Below are 21,922 nucleotides of genomic sequence, written 5' to 3'. Positions count from 1 at the left end.
AAATATGCACAACATGCAATAACAGCAACATATTGCACCTTACATGCTTCTTCCACCCTAAATAGTGGAAATGCAACTCAGACAAGGGCATTTAGTGACAACAGCAGTAAAGGTACCCCACAACACAAATGCTTTATTATCACATAAGAAAACTAGTCAAACACACCAGCAAGCCTGCTCAAGAGCCTGAGCTGGAGGCTTAAGCTCTACTCTGTCTTCTGCAAAGAAGGTGGCTCAGCTACTCCACAGCTAAAGCCTAAACACAGGCAGCTTATAACAGAGTGCTGCATGGGAGAATTTCAGTCTGAGGGCAACAACACAGGATGGAACAAGACCTCCAGCAAACCACTGATACTTCTGTAGACATGAATTTTAATCCAGTATCAACTGGTAACACTTTCAAACCAGAGAGAGCTTCCTCATCATGAGCCAGCCACCTGCACTACAAAGGGAGCTGCTGTGAACCACTGACTGCAAGACTAAGTATCAAGGGACTCTTCGCAGCTATGAGAGTATCTTAAGTAGGTTCCAGGCATTCCCCCAAGCTCAGTAAATTCCAACTCTTAAATGTAAGCAGCGCAACTACACGTATTTAATATACTACACATTAAAAGCATTCACAGCTAGTTCAACCTTCAGGGATGTCAGGTCTGCAGACTAAATATCCCTCATGCTTATATTCTCTTTATTACTACTCTAGAAAAATGTTGAAGTTTTCCCATTATTCTTCAAGTTTCTGGACTTAAAATGGGTATCTGCCAAGATTTATTAAAGGGAAAGCAAGATCAGATGCATTTTCCTCTGTGTCCATTTAAAATTGTCTTTATTTCAGTCATTTTAAGCAGAAACCTCTCACAGCAGTTGGGATAAGCAGGCTGTTATACCATTACACTGTTACATTCAATTGCAGAGATACATCTCACTTCATACAAATATAAGCAAAAGGTGTGTTTGTGGTGAGGTTTTTCAAGGAACATTTCTTAAATGTCTCAGTGTGCCAAGTACACCGATCTGCGCTTCTTGCGTCAGAAGCCCAACTAGGAACACAGCACATCTCGCTCGTGGATCACAGGGGGAATAAACCATTGTGTCATGACAAACCTTACCTGACAGAAAAGCACATTCAATTTGCTTGAGGAATCCAACTGTTCACCTATATTCAGTATTGTCATGGATGGGGGTCCTTAATTGCACGAAGGTACAGAGCACTACTTCTTGGATTACTTAAAGTTAAAACTTAACTGAGCACTACCCTCGCGTCTTCACTCTTAAAATATCTGAGGCACAAGTATGTGTGTGTACTTGTTTTATTCATAATTTGTCTTGGGATACCAAATGTATTTCTAGTTCAGGTCATTCAACAAAATTATTGACCTCATTTCAAAACATCCAGTGATCCATTTTTCATTCAATGGCAATATCGAATGTTAAAAGGAACATAAAAACAAACATGCACACAATTGTACAGTTTTCATAAATGTCTATTTCATTATTTGTGGGTAGCGCATTAAACAGTTAAATACATTTAAATAATGTTTAAGTGACTGCACTAATGCAGAATTTTAACTAGATGGGTAACCAATTTAACTAGAAACCAGCTAACAAGTAACTGTCTAAATACTTCAAATACAGCTCTTGTTCTAGGTCATCCTTCCTGGGAAAAAGCCTGCTGGTCACATTGGAAATACATTTTAAGGCCAAATTCTTCTGATATCCCTTCTCTGCAGCAGTTTCTTCACCTTTTTAAGCCTCCAGTTCCAGGCCAAGACCAAGTTTATGGCCACCAGCATTGATGCTCTTTCCATCTATCAGGGCAGACAGTGTAAGCTTCACACCTGTAAGATTTTTAAGAAGCATGTTTACAACACAGTAGCTTTCATGCAACTTAACCTCTGTCATCGCAAGTCCCAGCTGTAGCTCTCTTTTTATACAACTACTTTCCTCTATTTTTAGAGGAGAATACATCCATGAAATCTACTGAAAATTAGTCCCATGATTTTTGTAAAGTTATAACGTCAATATACGAAGTCTCTAATTGCTAAATACACAAGAGCTCTCCTTTCCTGCATTAAGACATGCAAAGGAGGAAGAAATCTGTGCACAGACACTCCTACTATAGACAGATGGAATGAAACTAGATTTTTTCAAATAAGGAACTAACCAATGGCAACACAGCCTTAACAGGTGCTTTCATACCTAACTGGAACAAGTTAAGGTCTGGAGGGGTTGTTTACTAAATATGAAGGGTATGAAGTGCGAGGTTTTGACAATTACTCATAATTTGAAGACCTGCTATCATTCAACACAGTATGATTGGACAAAGCAGTGCCAAAAAAGAAGACATGCTTTGCCTAGCCTAAAGCTAGGCTGTCAAACATAATACAGTCCACTCCTGCACAGATCAGTGAGGAATATATTAATACCATCAGATAAAATAGTTTGTCTTGCTTAGATAATGGTTTGATGTATGACTGAAGCTGCTGTAAAATATCTACTTGGCGTTCAAAGGGAAAAAATGCATATAAATGCAGAGACCTCTATTTTTTTTAGGATGCACAGAAGATATATATATGACATAATTCACATGACAGCTCTTACCTGGCCTCAGGGTCTGGGTATAACCCACTCCAATTAGACTAGAATTATTCACCTTCGCCTAAAAAAAAAAAAAAGCAACTGAAATGCTGAAACTGATTAGTTATTTGTTACCATTTAGAATCCAGAATAACTATGGCAACACTGCTGTTATCAGTTTAACCAAATGTTATCTGTTCTTTCAGTTCACCTGTGTTTCCTGAATTCTCTCCTTCCAGCTATGCCCTCATCCTTCAACTTACAGCTGAAGCAGTAACATAATTTGAAGCAACATATTTAAGAGCAGAAGGAATGTAAGGAAGAACTGTTACTGAAACATAGTTTCATAGGTGAACTTCACCACTTCCCCTTTTTCAGAAGGCCAGAGACATTTATCACCAGTCTCCTAAAAAATGCCACATGAGAGGACTCCTCCATGTCCATATTACACAGGAATTAGTATCTTGTCAGTCACACAGCAAACATTGGGTAATATCATCATAAACAATATATACAAAATTATTTATCTCACTTTGCATCACTTCCCCTACAAAATGATTCCAACTTTGTAACATAAAGGAAACCTTGCTGCTTATCAACTTTTAACCAGTATTGCCAGAGTTCTTACAGAATGTGACAGAGCTCCCCAAAAACTGGTTTAAAAAAATTGTGTAAACTTACAGAACCAGACACAAACATTTTTTTAAAATTGTGTTTTTCTAAACTGTGTTTTTCATTTTATAAGTACATTAGGATCTCCAACATAAGCACATGTGACAGTCAGATTCTATGAGACTTTGCTGTAAGCAACATGACAGAATTTAAATACTGCTGGTTTAATTATAATTGCCTGGACTGTAAGAGTAATTCCTACAAGGCCTCCCAGCCTATTCTGTACTAATAACACAGGGATTCACAGCAACTGAAAATACACTGTACTTTGCACAACCCTTCAGGTTACAGCCGTACTTACTGAAAGAGAAGCAGTGGGATCCAACTTGTACTTAGCTGCAAAGCCAAAGCGAGTGCTGTTGCTACCTGCTGTCCAAGCCAGGTTTATAGCAGTTTCAAGAGACTCACTCACTTTTTGGTAAATTGACCCACCAAATTCGGAACCATCATTGCTGCATAAATTAAGAGAAAAGTTAGTTTTCCATTTGCATAATCCACTCCAGAAGTAGTAAAAAAAAAAGGGGATTTACAAAAAAGATTTTTATTCAAATAAGAATTTGAAAATTTGAGTTATTTCAGATTTTTTGAAAAGAGAAGGGGAGATGAACAAAGGCTTTAGGGCAAAATTAAACTACAGTAATTCATGGAAATAAAAAGGTATTTTAGAGTGCTACAGCTAATTCTCATGTTAATTGCCAAGCAAAGTCCTTGAACAAAATTCTAGATCAAATCCTTACAAACTGACCAATATGTGTTAATGGTTACAAAATGGGCCTTCTGCACTTACGATTATTGAATATGTGAAGCTCCTAGAGAACTGAATGACCTTTCAAAAATCTGTCACAACGTTTTACATTAGCAAACTGAAATGGAATTCTTACAGCTCAGACTCTAAAGTATTTTATAGTTTTCTGCTATACTCCTCAATTTCCCTGAATTCAGAGAGACAATAATCCCCGTGCTTTCCCAAAAGCAAAACTAGAACTCCACCAATTTTATTTACTTGGATTGAAAACATCATGTTTTTCAGTAAGTCTTGATCAGATTGCTCTGGAGTAAGATCTAAAGGCAGCAAGTCTGAAGAAAGATGTCTTACACTTGTTTACACTGTTTCATGTAAGATGAACCTCCACAAGCAAGATGAACCTCCACAAAAAAGCCCAGAAGCAATGCTCTAGTCTTGCTCTAAAACTACTACAGCATTAATGCAACATTAATTACTACCTCTAACAAATCTACTGCCCTTAAATTGTAAACTGATACTATTCAATATAATAGGATAGGATAGCCAGAAAAAGCATTATGATCAGTTCTGCATAACTGAAGCACTGCACTTCCATTCTGCATGTACTTAAGTATCTGTACCACATATGCTGCAAGTGCTGACCAGTCCCTTGGGTTTCATTTTGAAAGAGAGATACAAAATATCATTTACATTAATTTTGAGTTTCCTATTGAAAAATGCACTCCATTAATGGCCTTGTAAGCACCTCTTGATATTTCAAGCATTTGTATTTTGACTAAAAGTTAAAGAAAGCCTGCTTCTGGAAAGCTGGAGAAGTTTTCAGTACTTACACATTAGTGTGCAGTTGGAAGTCTCCAGTCTTGTAACCCACAGAGAAATTATTTCTTGTCAATTTTGATTTGGCAGTATCAAAAGTCATCTGATAACCAGCAAGCCAGCCTTCATAACCAAAGACAGCTGAACCATGGACTGCAGGCCCAGCAAAATCAAAGTCAACATCACAGCCAAGGTTTATGCATTCACGTTTATATGCTGACTTAATTTTACCACTTTTCTTTCTGAAACAGAGAGAAGAGTTATGTTAAGCATACATGATCTTCCTCAATGATCAGTAAGATTCAAGCCCTATGACTCTACACAACATATCTACAAGTCTTGCACATGCATCCCCTGGACCAGGCAAAAGTAGAGCCAGCCAATTCAGACCCGCCAGGGCTATGGCAAGCAGGCATTTTCTGATGAGTGCAGCAACAGTTTCATGTTTCCTGCAATCTTCCAGTATTTCTATCCCAGAAAATAAGCAAAGTTGTGAAATGTGCAATACTAACCCCACAGTGATGTCATGGTAAAGAGCAGAAGCCTTTAGCGTTGTAATTTGCTATGCTGGATCAATAGCAAACCATACAAAAAGCTCTGTCAATACCACAGACCAGATCAATGGACCATGGGTGCTGTGACTCCCTAAGTAAGGTAAAAATGTTAACAATTCTTACCCCGTATTTGGTGAGAAAGTTGTATCAAATGTCACCTTCAAGCCTTTGGCAAGCTAATTGAAGGGGGAAGAAGATAAGATAAAGCTATAAATTCAGTTCTTACACAGAGGTAAAACCAATAAATATTTTCCTAATCTATTACCTGATCTTCAATTGCAATTTCTGTTCCCAGAGTGTTATCTGTGTTCCATTTTTCTGTAAAAGTCAGACCATACTCAGCCCACTTGTATTTGGTCTCCAAGCTTCCATTCACTTTTCCAGTGTCTGTGTTCGATGAACCAGATGTTGTGAATTCCTAAAAAGCACAGAAGATACTATGTAATGCTTTCAGGATCACATGTGTTTCCTTCAGCAAGCACCAAGATCTTATTACATGGAAAAAATTTAAAATCACTAGACAACTTGCAGGGGAGAAGGGAGACTAGCACAGCCAAGAAGAATTAATGACTCATGCCCACATGGAGGACTCTCCACAACCCCCATCTCAACTGCAGTGTTCCTGCCACTATTACAAAATGTACAGGTGGCAAATTAACTCCAAAGCAAGACAGTAGCCACCACAAGGACTTTCCTCTAAAGCAGCAACAAGTTCTTGAAATGTAATGTTCAGTCTGATACTCCCAGTGAGCAACTTAAAAATCAAACCAAGAGCCAAGAACATATTAGGCACGTATTACAACTCGAGTAAAATTCTTTAAGATAACATAAGTATTTTGTGATTTTGACATACACATATGTATTTTGTGATTTAGTGTATTTTTTACATTTTACAGTGTGCAACTGTAAAAGGTCACAGAATGGCATCATTTTTCAAACTGGGGGTGGGATGGGTGGTTTGGTTTTTTGTTTGGGTTGGGGTTTTAACTGTTTTTTAAAGAGCTCTTAGTCTGCCCAATGCACCAGCCTTTCACACTAGCCATAGGCACAGCTACTCTTTTCTCTGTTTCTAATGCACCTATAAAATTCCTATTGCCCTGGCACCTTGGTTCAATGAAACACGGAAATAATGTTTCAAGTGGGAGCTTAGCAAACAGGCTGGGTTTATAGTATGGTATGATCTGACCTGAAATTCTTCAAAGTAACTTAGAAATCAACAGTATCACTCACATTTCTTTATTAAAGGAAGTAAACGCTGATGTTTCTCACTATTTGGATTCTCACAAAGAACAGAATGAATAGTTTCTGTGTACCACTATCCAAAATCTGAAGGTAATTAGAAGTGAAAGCCAGGTTCGCAAATATCTTTTAAAGAGCTCTTTCCAGTGAAGTGTTATTGCCCTTATGATTTAAGAAGTCAATTATTTCAACTTTTTAAAACATATAAACAAACATTTTTATCTCTGTCTTCCTCCATACACTATTTTCAAACAAACTTTCCCACTCACCTTCCCCAGAAGGAAACAGATTTGAAATTGCAAGTCCTTAGGCACTCTTAGTAAAAGCTCCAGGAGCACAAAACAAACATGACTGAGACTGTTCGTTAATGGTGGCTGATCAAATCTGATCATGTCCAAGACATTTATCTGTATGATGTTAGTGACACCATACACAGTTGCATAATTCTAGCAGGTCTATTTCTTGGCAAGGGATGGGAACTACACAAATACCTTCAGCTTTAACTTCTTGCTTTGTGCTATTCCTACTGCACAGGGTCTATGTGGCTGTAACCATTGGGGCAATAGCTTCAGGAGAAACCAATGATTATATTATCTTCTTATCTCTGCTTTAAAACATCTGTAGTACATATATGGCAGCAGTTTCTCCTCCTGGGAAGGATGGCTTGTAACTGATACGGGATTCACTTTAGGGCTTGGATTTTTCATAGAGTTTTTTTACCAGCATAAATGGTAGTCCTCCAAAGAAACAAGCTACAGTAAGAACAACTACCTCTGTAATAGTAAGGGCTCTTGCAAACTGTGTTTCGGTTGGCATACAGACTTGTAGAAAAAACAGAGCATACAACCCCATGAACCTTGTTTGTAACAGTAAGTTACAGTACTCAGGCTCCAGTTATGGGGAGAAAAAAAAAAACTACCATTGTATTCTGCAAAGTCTGCTATAGAAATAGATAAAAGTCACAGTGAGCACTGCTTGCATGGTAAGACATCTTGCATGGAACACTACTGCAGCGCTTAAGTACCTAGAAGAGCCAAAGATTCAACATTCTTATTCAATGCCAACTACTTCATACAAAAACCAAGATGCCAGAATTTTCCACCAAACAGTACCAAAGGGACTTCAGAAATAAAATCTGTATACTATAACTGGTATATTAAAATCCTTTATTTGTTTACCTTCACATGTAAGACCAGGGATAATTAATAAGCCCTTTTATTATAAGAAGATTACTAAACAAGGTAATATTCCTGATACATTCAGAACTTTAAGGGCTTCTGATATTATTTAACACCAGATATTTATCATTCATATAGCCTATAAAATACTTAACAGTATCTGAAATGTGCCCCTTTTAACTAAGTATCAGAACATAGCTAGAAAAATATATAATGAATAAAAGTTACTTAAACTCACCACTCCACTTGCAGATTTTGTTTTCACATCCAGTTTCACCAACCCAAAGCCTTAATAAACAGAAGTCAAAGTTACATGATTAACTAAGGCCCTGCACATTTTTGAACAAGCTGATCTTTCAGGCTCAGCAGTGTCCTACATAAATATGTATAAACAGCTATAGACTGACTTCAGCATACAGGTACCACAGCAGGTAAAGGAGGCCTCTCCAAAATAAGGCAGGGAAGTGCCTCTCAGTTCTGCATGAGTATATTTAACTACCAAATGATGCTTCTAAAAGGAAATACATTTTCTGTCCCTGGAATGGAACAGTTTTTATATAATAGTCAATGCCTTTTAAAGAGCTATCCCAACCCATAAACCACCTCTTTCTGCACAAAGACAAAATATGTCAAAGTAAAAAACTGTAAAAGCAAAGTCATTGGGAAATACAGAACCAATGGAATATAAGCAGGTTTTGTGAGAGTGTCAATTCACATTGCTATCCAGAGAGACAAGCAACAGTCTTAGTAAAAAACCCCCACATTTCCAAAGACCAGAAAGAAAGAGCACTGTAACAAAGAATGATTTAACTATGCAGCTATCTGGTATTAAAGCATTTTAAGATGTGGAAGGATTCTTTATCCCAACAGCCATTCCTTTTTCTAGTCCAAAAAAGGCTACATTAGACTGGTATATAACCCTTTCTATATCAACAAATGTTGTGGCACAGACAGAGCAGTAAACAAAGTGCTGCTAAGTTAAACTACACTTGCTGCTGGCATTCTTGCATACTTGTACACCTCTGACATTTATATGGCTCAAGCAGTGAGACTTAACAGCCTTCACATCAAAACAAGCCACAAAAAGCCTTCAACGATCAGTTTGTTGGTGGTAAAGATAAAAAACACAGCACACCTTCCTCCTCCCCAAGAACACTGGCATTTGATCATTAAATTTTCCATACAGACTTAAAAAGGCAATTCACTGTTGCACTTCAAACACCACTTAGAAAAGGTATTATTCTTACCATATCCTTTATTGAAGATATCTCTGGCAGGTTTGCCAAGGTCTACATATGCTGGAGGAATCGCCATTGGAGCTGAAAGGTAAAGGGTTAATTAATAATGAACCTTCTGCCACTGCACACATGAAAAAATGCTACCACAATTCTTTCAAGACAATCTTTAAGGCAGATTCTGCTACATAAAAACAATTAATAATTACATATTTAAAATTAATAGATACAATACTACAGTATTCTGTGAAATGCAGGTTTTCACTGAAGGTCACTGTGAACACGAGATGTTTTCTCGGCTTATGCAGAGAAGAGGCACGGCAGAGAAAAGGCATTACAAGACCATCCAGTTAACTTTTCAGGTAGATTTATCCATACGTCTTTCATTACCAGGAATTAATTAATAACTCACATTTCCAGAGTTGGCATCGTCACTGCCAAAAACATGGACACTAGAAATCTAAAAACCTGTAATGCAGACAGTTATTCCCTGAAGTTCCACAAAGTCAAAGTTGACACATGCTTATGAAAACTACCTCAAAGTACTCACAAGGTTTTAGTTTTGAAAATGTAAAGAGAGAGCTCTTTATCTGCTCTCCAACATCATTTTTGCCCCATATTTTACATAAAAGACATACAATTTTATAAGAAAGATCTAATACCATTAACCAGCAATCAACCTAATAACATACAAGAGTTTAAGCTTGGGAAGTTGTCCTGTTAGTTTAGAACATCCAAGTAGGAGAAGTGTGGGGTCTGGGAGAAGACATCTCCTTACAAGTGCCTTTCTCAGACAGGGAGCCTCTGGTAGCCCTGCTGTTAAAGAACCTGCCAGTGCAGATGAGCTGCGGCCCCACGGACAGACAGCTGGCTAAGGTCTCGGGGAGGCCCCTATCGCTCTCCTCCCTGGGAACACGCACTCTTATCTGCCCTTCCTTCACACACTGTTTTCCCATGATTTCAATAGCAAGAGGCTGCTGTTACAGAGGCCCTGTATTTTAAAGTTGTGACATATAGCAAACAGAGGATATTAATAACTCCCCCCAAACTGTGGAAGAGGGGAAATGAAACTAACTAGACAAGGCCATGAAAAGGCTAAACAAATGCAAACAAAAAATCTTATCTTCTCAAACTGATTGGTCACATTGGTTTAGCTGAGAGACTCAGAGTAACATAATTGACTTTTTATCTTCCTTTAGTGCGGTGGATTGATTTTTTTTCTTTTTAAGTAAATGAAAAAACTATCTTTAGAACTTGAAAAATAACAATGGCAGTGTTCTCACATGTTAACTTCCAAACCCTAATTACATCTACCATATGCGGCCAAATTGTATTAAAAAAAAACCAAAATTAAAAAAAAAAAAAAAAAACACCCAAAAAAAAACCAAACACAAAAAAAAACAAAACAAAACAAAAATCCAGAAAAAAAACCAACTACAAACTACTTTAGCAATCAACGGGAAGGCAGAAGACTGTTCCTTATTTTTCTACAACTCATAATGCAGATTTCCAGAGTACCCTACTTCAGCTCCCTATTGCCCTAAGGGGATAATTTCAACTTCCTCTAAGAAACAATATTTACACTCAGTTTCACACCCATACACACAAATTCAGAAAAACTTCTTTAGCAAAGATATCTAAACTCTACAACCAAGTCACTATATCAAGACATCTATCACTTGCTCAAGAACAAGTCTGGTTTCCACGGAGTTAAACTAAACATTTTTTTAAAGAGACATGAAAATGGCTTAAAGCATCTGACGCATAAAGAAGCTTAGCCCAAGTTCAAGTTCATAGAAGAACAGACCCTGATCCCAGTGACAAGCCACTGAATGGCTCCTATTATTTATTCCATAGAAAGCAGCAGCTGATAGACCAATTACAAGGGAGTGTGAGAACTCTGGCCTGCAGAGTTCTGCTGTACAGCACCCCTACAATTCAGCAGTTGAACATCTTACACAGAAGGTTTAGCTACACATTTCCTCTATGAGTGCATATCACCTCTAACTAGCATTGCCAGAAAAATAATTATTTCTAGTTTTGGAGTTTTATATTAGCCTTTACCACAGACTTGCTTTTACAGTATAAATAAATGAGCTTTTCCCTTTTGTTTTCATTGTTTCCAAGCTGACTAGACAACCAGTACAGATAAGAGATTTATGCTAAGCAGAAATGTCCTGAGAAGGTAACAAACTTGTATCAGCATCAAAATTTAGAGGATTATTACAGTAAAAAGGATGCTACCGTTTTATCTGGCCTAGTTAAGCATCCTTACCACTTCAGGGAAACCAACCAGTATTTGTCAGACATTCCAGTCTACAGATACAAGTTGTGTGATAAAATGTTGAAAGGGAGTACAACTGTCACTCTGCTGTTCTAATAATATACTGTAATACTGACAGGGATGGATGAGGACAAAACAGGAAACCAAGAGTTAATTTTGGATATACTAAATGCCTGATAAACCAGTGGCACCATCAGAACACTCATTAAATGATAACAGGGCCATAAAAAATCAGTCCTGTGTCCTTCAATGTTAGACAGGTTCGCAAATTCTTAAAATGACAAATAATTTTTTCCAACCCTATTTTGAAGCATCTTTCACTTAAAAACTACTAATTAGAAGTCACTAAACAATTAGCATCATTTAGCAACTAAAGGTTTGCTTTAAAAACTGTAAAATAATAGACCTGAAGTACAGAATATACTTGAGCCAAGTGAGAGCTCCACCCTAATCTTTGTTTCATGCCACCATGATGAAAAAAATTTAATTAATCTGTTACTCGGGAGACACAACCATGCTTTCTTCTGCGATAAAAAGAAAAAATAAGTCACCCCAAGAACAGAAAAATGCATTAATGTTATTGGAATTACTACATCAGAGTTCTCCTTGGAGGCAGTATTTCAAAACTCTCACAGTCGCCAATTAAAAAATGCCACAGGCCTCTATTAGGATTTCTAACACTTTTAAGATCTCAAGATATTCAAGATCAAACTAGAAACCATATCAGCCTATAATAGATTTTTTAAAGATCTGTACTCACGTAATTTAGAAAAGCAACAACTACGCCAAAATTATCCCAGTATCTCAATAAATAGCAGCAGAAAAATTAAGGTTACTTAAAAATTAATTTGTTAAAATATACCGGACACACGGTGACCTTCAGGCTTACACTGATAGTGCAGAGAGCTTTAAAAAAAGCCACCTCCTTACCCTTGTATTAACCGTCCCTCTATTCACAGACCGGAGGTGGACAAGCAAGTCTAATATCGGCCAGGCCAATGCAGAAACTTAAAGGACAAGATCTGGAAATGGACTACGGGCTCGGGAAGCGAGGCGGAGGGAGTAAGGCAGCGCCTCCCGGAGGGGAAGGGCAGCGAGGGGCGAGCGGGATGCGGCCGCAGCGCGGGCCGGGCCGAGCGGCGGCCCCAGGCCGGGCGCCAGGCGCGCCGCCCGCCCCGCCGCAAGGTGAACCGACCCGCTCGGCGCGGCCATCTTGGGCATCCCGGCCTGACCCGCCCGCCCCGCCGCGCCTCGCGCAACCGAGCCCGGCCGCGGGGACAGCGGCCACGGAGAGCCCCCCGCCCGCCCCGCGAACCCGGGAGCGCTGGGACGAGCCCGCGGCCCCGCAACCCCCGGCCCACGAGGCCCCGGACCCGCTCGCCGCCAGGCGAGCCCCGCCCGCCCCCCCCCTCCCCCCCCGTTGCCCCGCGGGGCCGGTAGCGGCCGGGGCCGGCACCTGCTTGTGCTGGTTGTGGCCGGTCGTCGGGGCAGGTGGGCTCGGGCCGGTCACGGGGGGGTGCAGTGGTGCGGCAGACCGCGCTGCTGCAGCTTTGGGCACTGGAGGGCGAAGTGAAGGAGACACCAGTCCGCCCGCCCGCCGCTGGCGTCCCGCAGGACCCCGGGCTGCCCGGGCCGCCCATCCTGCCGCCTGTCCCGCCCGCCGCGCCACACTACCACCGGCCCCGCGGCAGCCGCCGCCGCCCGCGGCCTAGAGCTCGGGGGGCCGCGGGCGGCGCCGCAGCCCCGAACCTAAAGCCGGACCGCGGCGCCGCGGCCCGGCAGGCGCTCGGCCGGGCAGCCCCGGCGGCGGCAGGGGCCTGCGGGAAGGCGGGCCGTGCGAAGGGGCGAGGCCGGGCGGGGCCGGTGCACTCGGGCGGGCGGAGCGGCTGGAGCCGCCCGCGGGGCAGGAGGAGCTCCGCAGCGGCCGCAGCGGCCGCGCCCGGGATCCTTCCGCCCCGGGGCCTGCTGGGCAACGTTCTTCTCTCCTTGGAGACGGGCGGCCGCCGGCCGTACAAACAACAGCAGCCGCGCGCCGCTGCCCTTCCTGAGAGGCTACCGGTCACCCTCTCGGGGCCCACCCGCCTCCCGGCCTGGCACACGGACTGCAGCCGCCCTTCAGCCGCGGAGAGCCGGGGCCTTTGCGCTGGTGGCGCTTGCCGGGCACAGCCCCTGCTCCTCGTTACACTCCCCAGGAGCCCTTTCCTGCTCCAGGGAACAGCGGCCGCGGAGCTCGGGGTTATGACGCAGTGCCCGGCATCGCTCCGCAGGGCTGCTCGCCTATGCTGCCCCACTGAGCACAGCACAGCTCACACGCTCCGCTGCTGCCCCAAGGCCGCAGACACACAGGGACATCTGCAGGATGGCTGTCCCATTGCTGCTCTGGCAGTTCTAGCCCATCTAACCAGGTTTCGTGCCTCCTGCAGACAAGTTACCACAGACTTTCCAAATGCCTAAGCTCCGTTTTTACCTCTTCCAGTCACCACCCACAGACGCCCCCCCCCCTCCATAAGAGCACAGCATGTCTCAGGCCAAGAGAAGCAATGACCCTCAAAGCTTTCCTAGGTAGTGCTGTCTGACCATAAATCATAGCTGGAAACCACAGGCACACGACTATTGTGCAGCAGCTACTGCAGAGCTCTGCAGGAGGAATCACCGAGTCACCAATGCAGACCATTGCAAGGCCAAGGAACCGCACAACAGCCATTTCTAAAATTCATATTCTTCTCTCCTTGCTTGGATTATGACATGATCTCAAATTCCTCAAGAAAGTGAAATTCATTTACAAATAAAAAATATATATTTGTGTGATATGAAAAATACATAATAACACAATTCATTTCCCAGAACACATGGTACAACAGTAATTATCCAGGATATTAAGAATAGAGCAGATTAGCAGCAAGGCCCAACATAATGCCAGTCAGCACCTTCTTGCTATAGCAAAAGATAAGCAACAGATTTTCTTTGTGTGTGTGCAAGTCCATTGCTTTCACACCAAAAGACCCAAGAGATGTTTCATTCTGACAGTTTTAAGTAACACAGTTTGGCATTGCACTGATAAATTCGTGTTGATGAATCAAGAAGGAAAGCCACATACCAAGAAATAACAGTAGGAAAAGAAACCCAGTGTGTCTTACTGTACATGGAAACATACATTAGGAATAAACAGAGATCTGATTAAGTAAAAATAAATTGTGGAATAGGTTGCTCATTATTTAAAGACATGCATTTATTATTCATACCAGTACTATAAATCCATTCTGGATAAAAGTTCTGTTGCTTATAGGACACATCAGCATTCTGCTTTTTCCCCCCCCCCAATTTAAAGATTAATATTTTAGTAATGGTTTGGCTTTATTTTTAGCAATCTAGGAAAGCAATTGCTGCCCTGCCCTGAGAAAAAAAATCAATCAATCACTTGCTTTGTGAGACAAGGCAAAAGCAATAATCTGAGACAGACAACAGCACACAAACTCCTCTGCATTCCGGGGTTCTGTAGCAACAGCCTCTGCCTGCCAGTGTTTGTTACTCACTCTTGCCCTGCCCCTGCCTTGTACAACCATGCCTTATTCTTCTCAGCATATCTGCTAAAGCTCAGAGCACCAAAAAGGCACAGCTTCAGGCCTGCAATAGCAAGTCTTCTGAATTACTCTGGACCTTCCTTCTTAGGAATCCCCTCATACCATTTAGTGCACACACTCCTATGTAGGTGCACTTCCTGTGAATGGGCTGGTTTTCTGTTGAAATTCAGCAGCTCTCAGGTTTAGGGGCCAGTTGCAGTTGAACTGTTACCATTTTGTGTGAATACAGCCATATTTGTGTATAACTGACACCAGATCACCTGTTTTACTGGCACCACTTGGAGAAAAACAACCCACAGGTCACTGCAAGTTTACTGCCATTTGAACACAAACTCTGCTTCTCTCTCCACAGTTTATAATCACAATTACCACAGTAGTGTGTATGAGCAACAACAAGAGAGCAAGTGCCTACAGTACATCCCAGTGTCCAGCACACAGTTCAGATAACTTACATTCACTTCTGACAGGAGCCTGAAGTCATTGTTTGCTCTCCCCTCCGGATGCAGATCTCCAGTTGATGATTCAGTGGAGAAGCCTTAATAAAGGTCTAGCAATGAACAGCTGCCTCATTCTGAAACAAGCTTCTTTAGGGCATATAGCATACAGTTTCACATTATGAAACTGTAACCAGCAGGGAAAGGGTGGAAAACAGTTGAAGCTACCAAGAAACAAATTCAGAACAAACAAAGCCAAGGGTTTTTTCCAGGATGGGAGGGGATTGACTGGATGCCTTAATATTGGGCTGAAATTCTTTTTGTAAAACTATGGTGAAGGTGTATTTGATATATCAAACTGGTTTTTTCCCTGTAGTTCACAGAATGCATTGGGTAGATGCAGTGTTCTAACTACAGCAGAACCATCAGTGTTGAAATAAGCAGATGTTGCAGTAGCTGTGATCCAATGAAAAGTTTAAACAGAGAGAAATGAGAAACCTTTCCCTAGGAACAGAGGAAGAAAATCTCTGTTCCCAGAGATGGATTAAAAGAACTTTTGTTTTTATGCTAGAACAGCTCATCCTTAAAAATAGCACCCCAATAAGCTGACATGGCCCATGAATGCAGCTGTGGGAAGGCTGCAAAAAAGATGGGAGGGGCTTCACGATTGCAGATTTCCAGGCGGCTGCTATTCATGGAAATTAAAAGCCAGGAGAGAACTGTTTACTGTGGAGGAGTCTCCATAGCATTGCAAGAGAGACTCCCCTCTCTAAGAGAACTGAAGACTATTTTAGAGGTTATAAACTGACTGAAAGTCCCAGGTTTTTTGTCTTCATGTTGCCAGCAGGAAAGAAAAGAGGGTGTGGAGGGAGGAGAATTGTTCTGAAGGTTTATTCTGATTTTCTTATAATTTTTCTTTTAATTTTGTTAATAAATTTTTCTTTATACCCTTTAAAGTTTTGAGCTTGTTTTGCCCTCCTCCTCCTAATACATATCTCAGAGCAGGAAATGAGTAAATAATTTCTAGTGCATGGGCATTTAGCCAGCATTAGACCCATTACAGAAAGTAAACAGAAACCAAATTTGAGAAAGTCAACAAGGGAGCCCGCTTGTTTGCAATACCTACTAAGACTAATGGAGACACAGAGCACCTTACAACTACATAACTAATGAAAGGTGATTGTCCAGAGCTCTACAAGCTAAGCAAACTAAAAATCCAATCCTACCTGTGGTGACACTGTGGCCTTTGGAGATTCTGCACACTCTTCTAGTACATGTTCAATACTAAAGCATCTTATTACCAAATAAATAATAAGAAGGATGTGGAAAAGGTTCTGTTGAAGAGCAAGAAGAAACTGAAATATAAGACAACCCCATGAAGAAGAGCCTGTACTTACTCATTCTTCTGAATTTTGATTGATTATAATATTTTCCTTAAATTTTCTTTTTCTTGCAGTTTTCATTGCCTTCTTGGTTTTGGGGCTTTTTTATCTTCAAGGAATAAGACATTTTTGATATTCCTGATAGATTTACAAACCATCAGGTATCCTGACACCTAGAAATAAGTTAATTAATAGGCTTCATTCCTTGCAGGAGATAAATTCAAGAAAGGGTGGGGCAATCACACAATTAGATGCTGAGCTCTAAGCAAAACACAACAATTAATGCAAAGCACACTGAGAAGCTCAAAGAGATATGCCCAGATATGATGGCATAAGCGTTCCAAATCACTTATGCCAAACAATAGGTTGGAGAGATTGGTGCAACAGTTCTCACCTGAAATAAATATGAGACCAGTTACTCAGCTACTGTATTGTTGACATTCCTGCTCATGGTGAAGGCTGTAGCAGTTACTGTGTCAAATGGATGCATGACACTTAGTTTTAGAGGTTACAAATTTTTCTGTTGTAAGAAATTGACTGAGGATTATTACAGGTCTTAGAAAACCCAGGACACTTTACACCAAAGGAATTAACGCTGCAGAGCAAAAGGCCTCCAAGACTGTATTTGCCTTGCTGAAAAGAATTAGGTTGCCTCCAGGACACTGCTTTTCTCCTTGTATAGCTTGACCCAGTGAGGGACACAGGTGCACAAGATGTTGAGCAATGTTTCTATGGCCTTGTCTCTCACTGAAGCCACTCCAGGGTTAAACCTAAATGTTGTAAATAACAACTTGGTGGAAACAAAGCAAAGCTGAGCCATGGAGGAGGAACATGCACGGGACTGTGCTCAAGAGTTTTGTTCTGTGTTCAGAAGGGGGCTTGGAGAGGGGGAGTAGAGAACAGGCAAATCCCTCTCCAAAGAAAAAAAGTGCAATCCTGGCTTCACAACCTTTCACATTATTTACAGGGTGTCCTTATTGTGCTCAGAATATTCTGATGATGGTCATTATTGTAAACTGCTCTGATGTACAGCTCTAAACCTGAGAATATCTCTACAGTAACAGCACGTTGGCCATTTGCTTTTGAAGGACTAAGTTTCCCTCTTTAAAAAACTAACAGTGCTAAAATCCTAATAATATTTGCCGTCATACCAATCTTCAATCAATTTCTCCCTGCAAGTAGGTCTTTCTTAAGGTCACCTCTCTTTCTAAGGTGCCTGTTTGTGGCAGGCTTTACAAGCACAGCAGGTGACGGCAGGCCATGTACAACAGCCAGGCTGGGGGGCTCAGGCTGCTGGAACCTGAGCTCCTGCCCCAGATGGGCTCCAGGGACTTCGAGGAAGCTCCAGCCGGGCCAGGCTGCCTGAGCTGAGACACGGATCGTGCCTTGGCTCCGGAGGCCGAAAGGCACCATCGCCTCTGGCTGGGGGAAGGAAGATCCATGGGTCAGAGGGGAAAGCAGGAGGTTCTTGGAAGCAGATGTGCTGTGGGAAGGATGCTGGTGCTGTGGGACAGGACGAGGCTGAGCTGGCCGGCGGGTCCCGCAGCTGCGGCGGCTGTCGCGCTCGGCTTTGGGTGCGATGCCCGGGACCGGCCGTGAGCTGATCCACGGCCTTAAGGAGCGCGGCGTGGCCCCGGTTTTATCTGCGGGAATGCAGGGTGAAGTACCGGCCGAACGCTGCCGCTCTGTGCTGCAGCCCCGTCAGGGCCGGCGCTTCTCTGAGCGCTTCATTCCCGTCACTCCCTGACATTCCCGTCATTCCCCGGGCGCTGCCTTGCGGGAGCGCGGCAGCAGCAGCGGAGGCCAGGCGTTCCCGGCCGGCTGCGCCAGCGAGACGGTGCCGGGAGTGCCGAGAGACAGCCCAGGCTCTGGAAGGGGAGACAGCGACACAGCGGGAGCTCGGGCTCACGGCACCGCCCTTCTAAAGCGGACTGACGGGCCGCAGCACACCGGGTGTTCTTGCGCTCCCGGACAGCGCCCACGGGGCTGACGGAAAACCCATTGGTCTGGGATCGGCTGCACTTTGCCCGGAGCAAGCTGACATGCTGCTTACCTGCGAGGGGAGGCTTGTCGTGATAGGACAAACCTACAAGAAGTCATTTATCTACAGCTGTATTCTGACAGCACTCATGTAAAGAAATATAAAAGTAGCGAATTTACTACTTTTTCTGCCTGCATGATTTTCTTGAAAAACTGTGTAGTCCACACCCTTCCACGGCATGTGGAACGTAAGCAGACTTTGCCAGCAATTGTGATTCATCCAGTCCTTTAATGGTTGCATTTTCATTTGAATATGAGATAATAGAACACACACCCTCACCCTCACACACACACATACACACACACACACACGTTAAAAAAAAAGGACCTGTGGCAGATTTTTCCTCTTTCACAGAAATTTGAGTGTATATGTACAGTCATGTTCTAGTTAGTGTCCAGGTGCTCAGTGCTGGACTCAACGCAGCACAGCTCATGATAGTGGTTCTTATAATTAGATCCACCTAATCACCACCAGTAAATGTCTTATTTTAGTAATACCTTATTTCATTGATTCATTTTTATTTCATCACATTGGAGAGTCTAGTCCAGAAATTTGTGTAAGTCAGAACATATTTTCTGAAGTTTTAATTAAACTGTTCAGTGCTTTATAAGGAAAAATGCTGTTTGCCCAATTGAAATAGTTCTTAAAATGATTTGAGACAGCTCTGTGTATTTCATGTTGAGGTGGGTATTTCAGATATCACATGAAAAAATTGCCCTTTTGCTGTCTAGTAAAATTCACCCACTCAACCTATAAACTTGAGGAGCATCTCCCCTGGTACATTCTGGCAATTGATTTCTGTTGAGGGTGTACTGATGGAGGCACACACTTAATCTCTGGTCTTAATGTAATTGGTCTCAGCCATCTCCCCAGAGCACCTGTGCACACTGCATCCCACAGCTGAAACAGTGAAATGAGATTTCTCATTTAACCCTGCATTGTAAATTTGGCTGTGGTGCTGAGCAGAAAGGACAGTCCCTACATGTAACTATTCAGGAGCATAAGAACTCTAAATGCCTTCTCTGTTCAGGAGGAAAAAGAAAAGGGTTCAAAATCCAAAGGCAGAAGCATGAGTAAGTACAAATACAAGGGAATTATGAACTGTGACAGGACTAAGGGCAAAGGTGTCTGCTGACAAGAATGAAGAAATCAGGGCTTTACTACAGGTTTACCTCAAGCAATTAATTTCACTTCTCTTTAAGAATCTTTGTCCTTCTGCAAAAAGGGAGTAATGGCATTGACCTCTTTTGTACAGCCCAGCACAAAGTGAACATTGAAAAAACTGTCCTGCTTTCCAACCCTTACATAACTGCAACTTTTATTTTTTAAGGTCACATTGAAAAACTTGCCTACCCAGGTGTAAGACTATCACAGCATGTAATAGAAAGACAGATAAGATATTGCTTAAAAATATACACACACTAAATTCTTCCACGTTCAAAGGAAACAAGAGAGGTACAACAATATGACATATCACAGTCTAAAGAGGCCATATTATTTGTATACAGCCAAACCACCAGGACAAATCATGCACCATTCTAAAATAAAACTAAACCACTTCCTAGTGTCCCTTTCCTGTTTGGAAGGAAGACATGTCTAGGCAGACCTATTTCACACCCTCAGAACACATTCACCACATTTTTACAATTCAGACATTTCAAAAATTTCTCCTACACTATGGTTTGGAGAGACATTTGTCTGATGCTGCTGCCTACCAGTAGAAGTAGCTATTGCTAAAAATTGCTGCCTTTCAGATACAATATGCTGCAGGGACTTGAAAAGCCTGTGCTGTGGAAAATGGACAGTGTGATGTTACAGATGGGCTCACAGGTGCAAGCTGTGGAAAATTTCAGTGTCACTCACTTCATCTGTGTCACTTACAACCAGAACCCAGGACAGATCTTTAGGACAAAGCTCTACAAGCAATGATCCACAAAATACATATTTCTCAAAAATGTCACTGAGGGCTGTCAACCAAACAGGACATGGGCCAATGATTCAATTAACCCAGCAACAGATTAAGGAAGTAATAAACATTAAGAGGCTAGCCAGGACATATATAGAGAAATAGCATGTGGTTCATTGATCATAAGGAGTGATCACAAGGAAGGAATCCTTTCAGAGAGAGAAGTGAGCCTTTGCTCCATTTTTGTCATGCAGAGATAAAGTCTTCTGGTAGGATGTTTTCAGATCCAGGATGAAAGTTTCCACGCAACTCACACAATTCAAACAGAAAATATAACCTTAAGAAATAGAATATAGCAAAGAACTACAATTCAATTGAATAAATTATTATATACATTTTAATTTCACATTTCCAGCTGCATTTTGATTAAAAGTTAGGTACACACTGTGTTAAGTTCATGAATGTAGTAAAAGTATATATTTTGAAACAAGTTGAACATTTTTTTCTGAAATAGCTTCCAACATTTTAGAAAATTACCAAACATATTATAAACCCTGCTGTTCTGCAGTGGTTGTCTACAAATGTATTTTCCATGTGAACATCAATAGCTTGGTTGTGCTTCCTAAGTGACACTGACATTGGAGTATTACAGTCATCCAGCACATCCAAGGGTCTCCTTGTGTGAATCCATGCATTTTTGTTTGACAGGGCCCATGAAACTGAGAAATAGAAATGGTTTTGGTATGCTTCAGTAAATGTATATTTGACTTTGTGCATTTCAGGAGTTGAGAAACTTAGAAACTTTTCTCTCTATTGTCTTATTTGCACTAAATACTAAATGTCTTATTTGCACTAAAGACCTGACTTCTCAGGTCTTCAGTCCCATGTGCCAAACTGATTTAAGCTATCCCACCTCAGGTATCCTTGTGAAAAATAAAAAAAATACTTCAATACTTCTATTCTTCTTGCAGGCTTGGAGATTCAACCAACCCACAGAAATTATAATTCTGAGTCAGGCTTCAGGTGTTGGGCTTTCTTGATAATACAGCTTTTCCCTATTTCTCCTGGTAAGAGGGACAAAATTTGTAACTTTTTATGACTGTAATAGAAAGCTACTAATTAGAATAACCTAGATAGATTAATTATTTCAGAGAAAAAAAAGGAAAAAAAGATCTTGCTGTACCAAGGTTCCAAGTAACAGAAGAAATAGAAATTCAGCTATGCAGGGAGTCTCATGGTTGGTGTTGGCAATTCTGTATTTCCAGTATCATTAAATCAGCA

The 21,922-nt window shown here is 41.6% G+C and overlaps 1 protein-coding gene across 1 annotated transcript; it reads right to left on the bottom strand.

Moving 5' to 3' along the window:
• Positions 1-794: 794 nt before the first annotated feature.
• On the bottom strand, positions 795-12,952 carry VDAC2 (voltage dependent anion channel 2). Its single transcript, XM_059477421.1, has 9 exons — positions 12,754-12,952; positions 9,026-9,097; positions 8,017-8,066; positions 5,627-5,779; positions 5,485-5,537; positions 4,822-5,049; positions 3,548-3,698; positions 2,599-2,656; positions 795-1,835 (listed from the first exon to the last, which is right to left on the bottom strand). The coding sequence occupies exons 1-9, from the start codon at positions 12,935-12,937 to the stop codon at positions 1,744-1,746; spliced, it is 1,041 nt and encodes a 346-aa protein (XP_059333404.1). The 5' UTR covers positions 12,938-12,952; the 3' UTR covers positions 795-1,743.
• Positions 12,953-21,922: the final 8,970 nt, after the last annotated feature.

This window comes from Ammospiza nelsoni, chromosome 8, assembly GCF_027579445.1.
Source record: "Ammospiza nelsoni isolate bAmmNel1 chromosome 8, bAmmNel1.pri, whole genome shotgun sequence".
NCBI classification, from domain to species: domain Eukaryota; kingdom Metazoa; phylum Chordata; class Aves; order Passeriformes; family Passerellidae; genus Ammospiza; species Ammospiza nelsoni.
This window is presented reverse-complemented; position numbering and strand designations above follow the sequence as displayed.

Excerpts from the sequence above, each read along its gene's own strand:
- VDAC2 (XM_059477421.1), bottom strand. The coding sequence starts at position 12,937 with ATGGGCGGCCCGGGCAGCCCGGGGTCCTGCGGGACGCCAGCGGCGGGC. Across the intron at positions 5,780-8,016 it reads CAAAATCTGCAAGTGGAGTG|GAATTCACAACATCTGGTTC; the intron begins GTGAGTTTAAGT and ends TGTGCTTTTTAG. Across the intron at positions 3,699-4,821 it reads TTCCAACTGCACACTAATGT|CAATGATGGTTCCGAATTTG; the intron begins GTAAGTACTGAA and ends TAATTTATGCAG.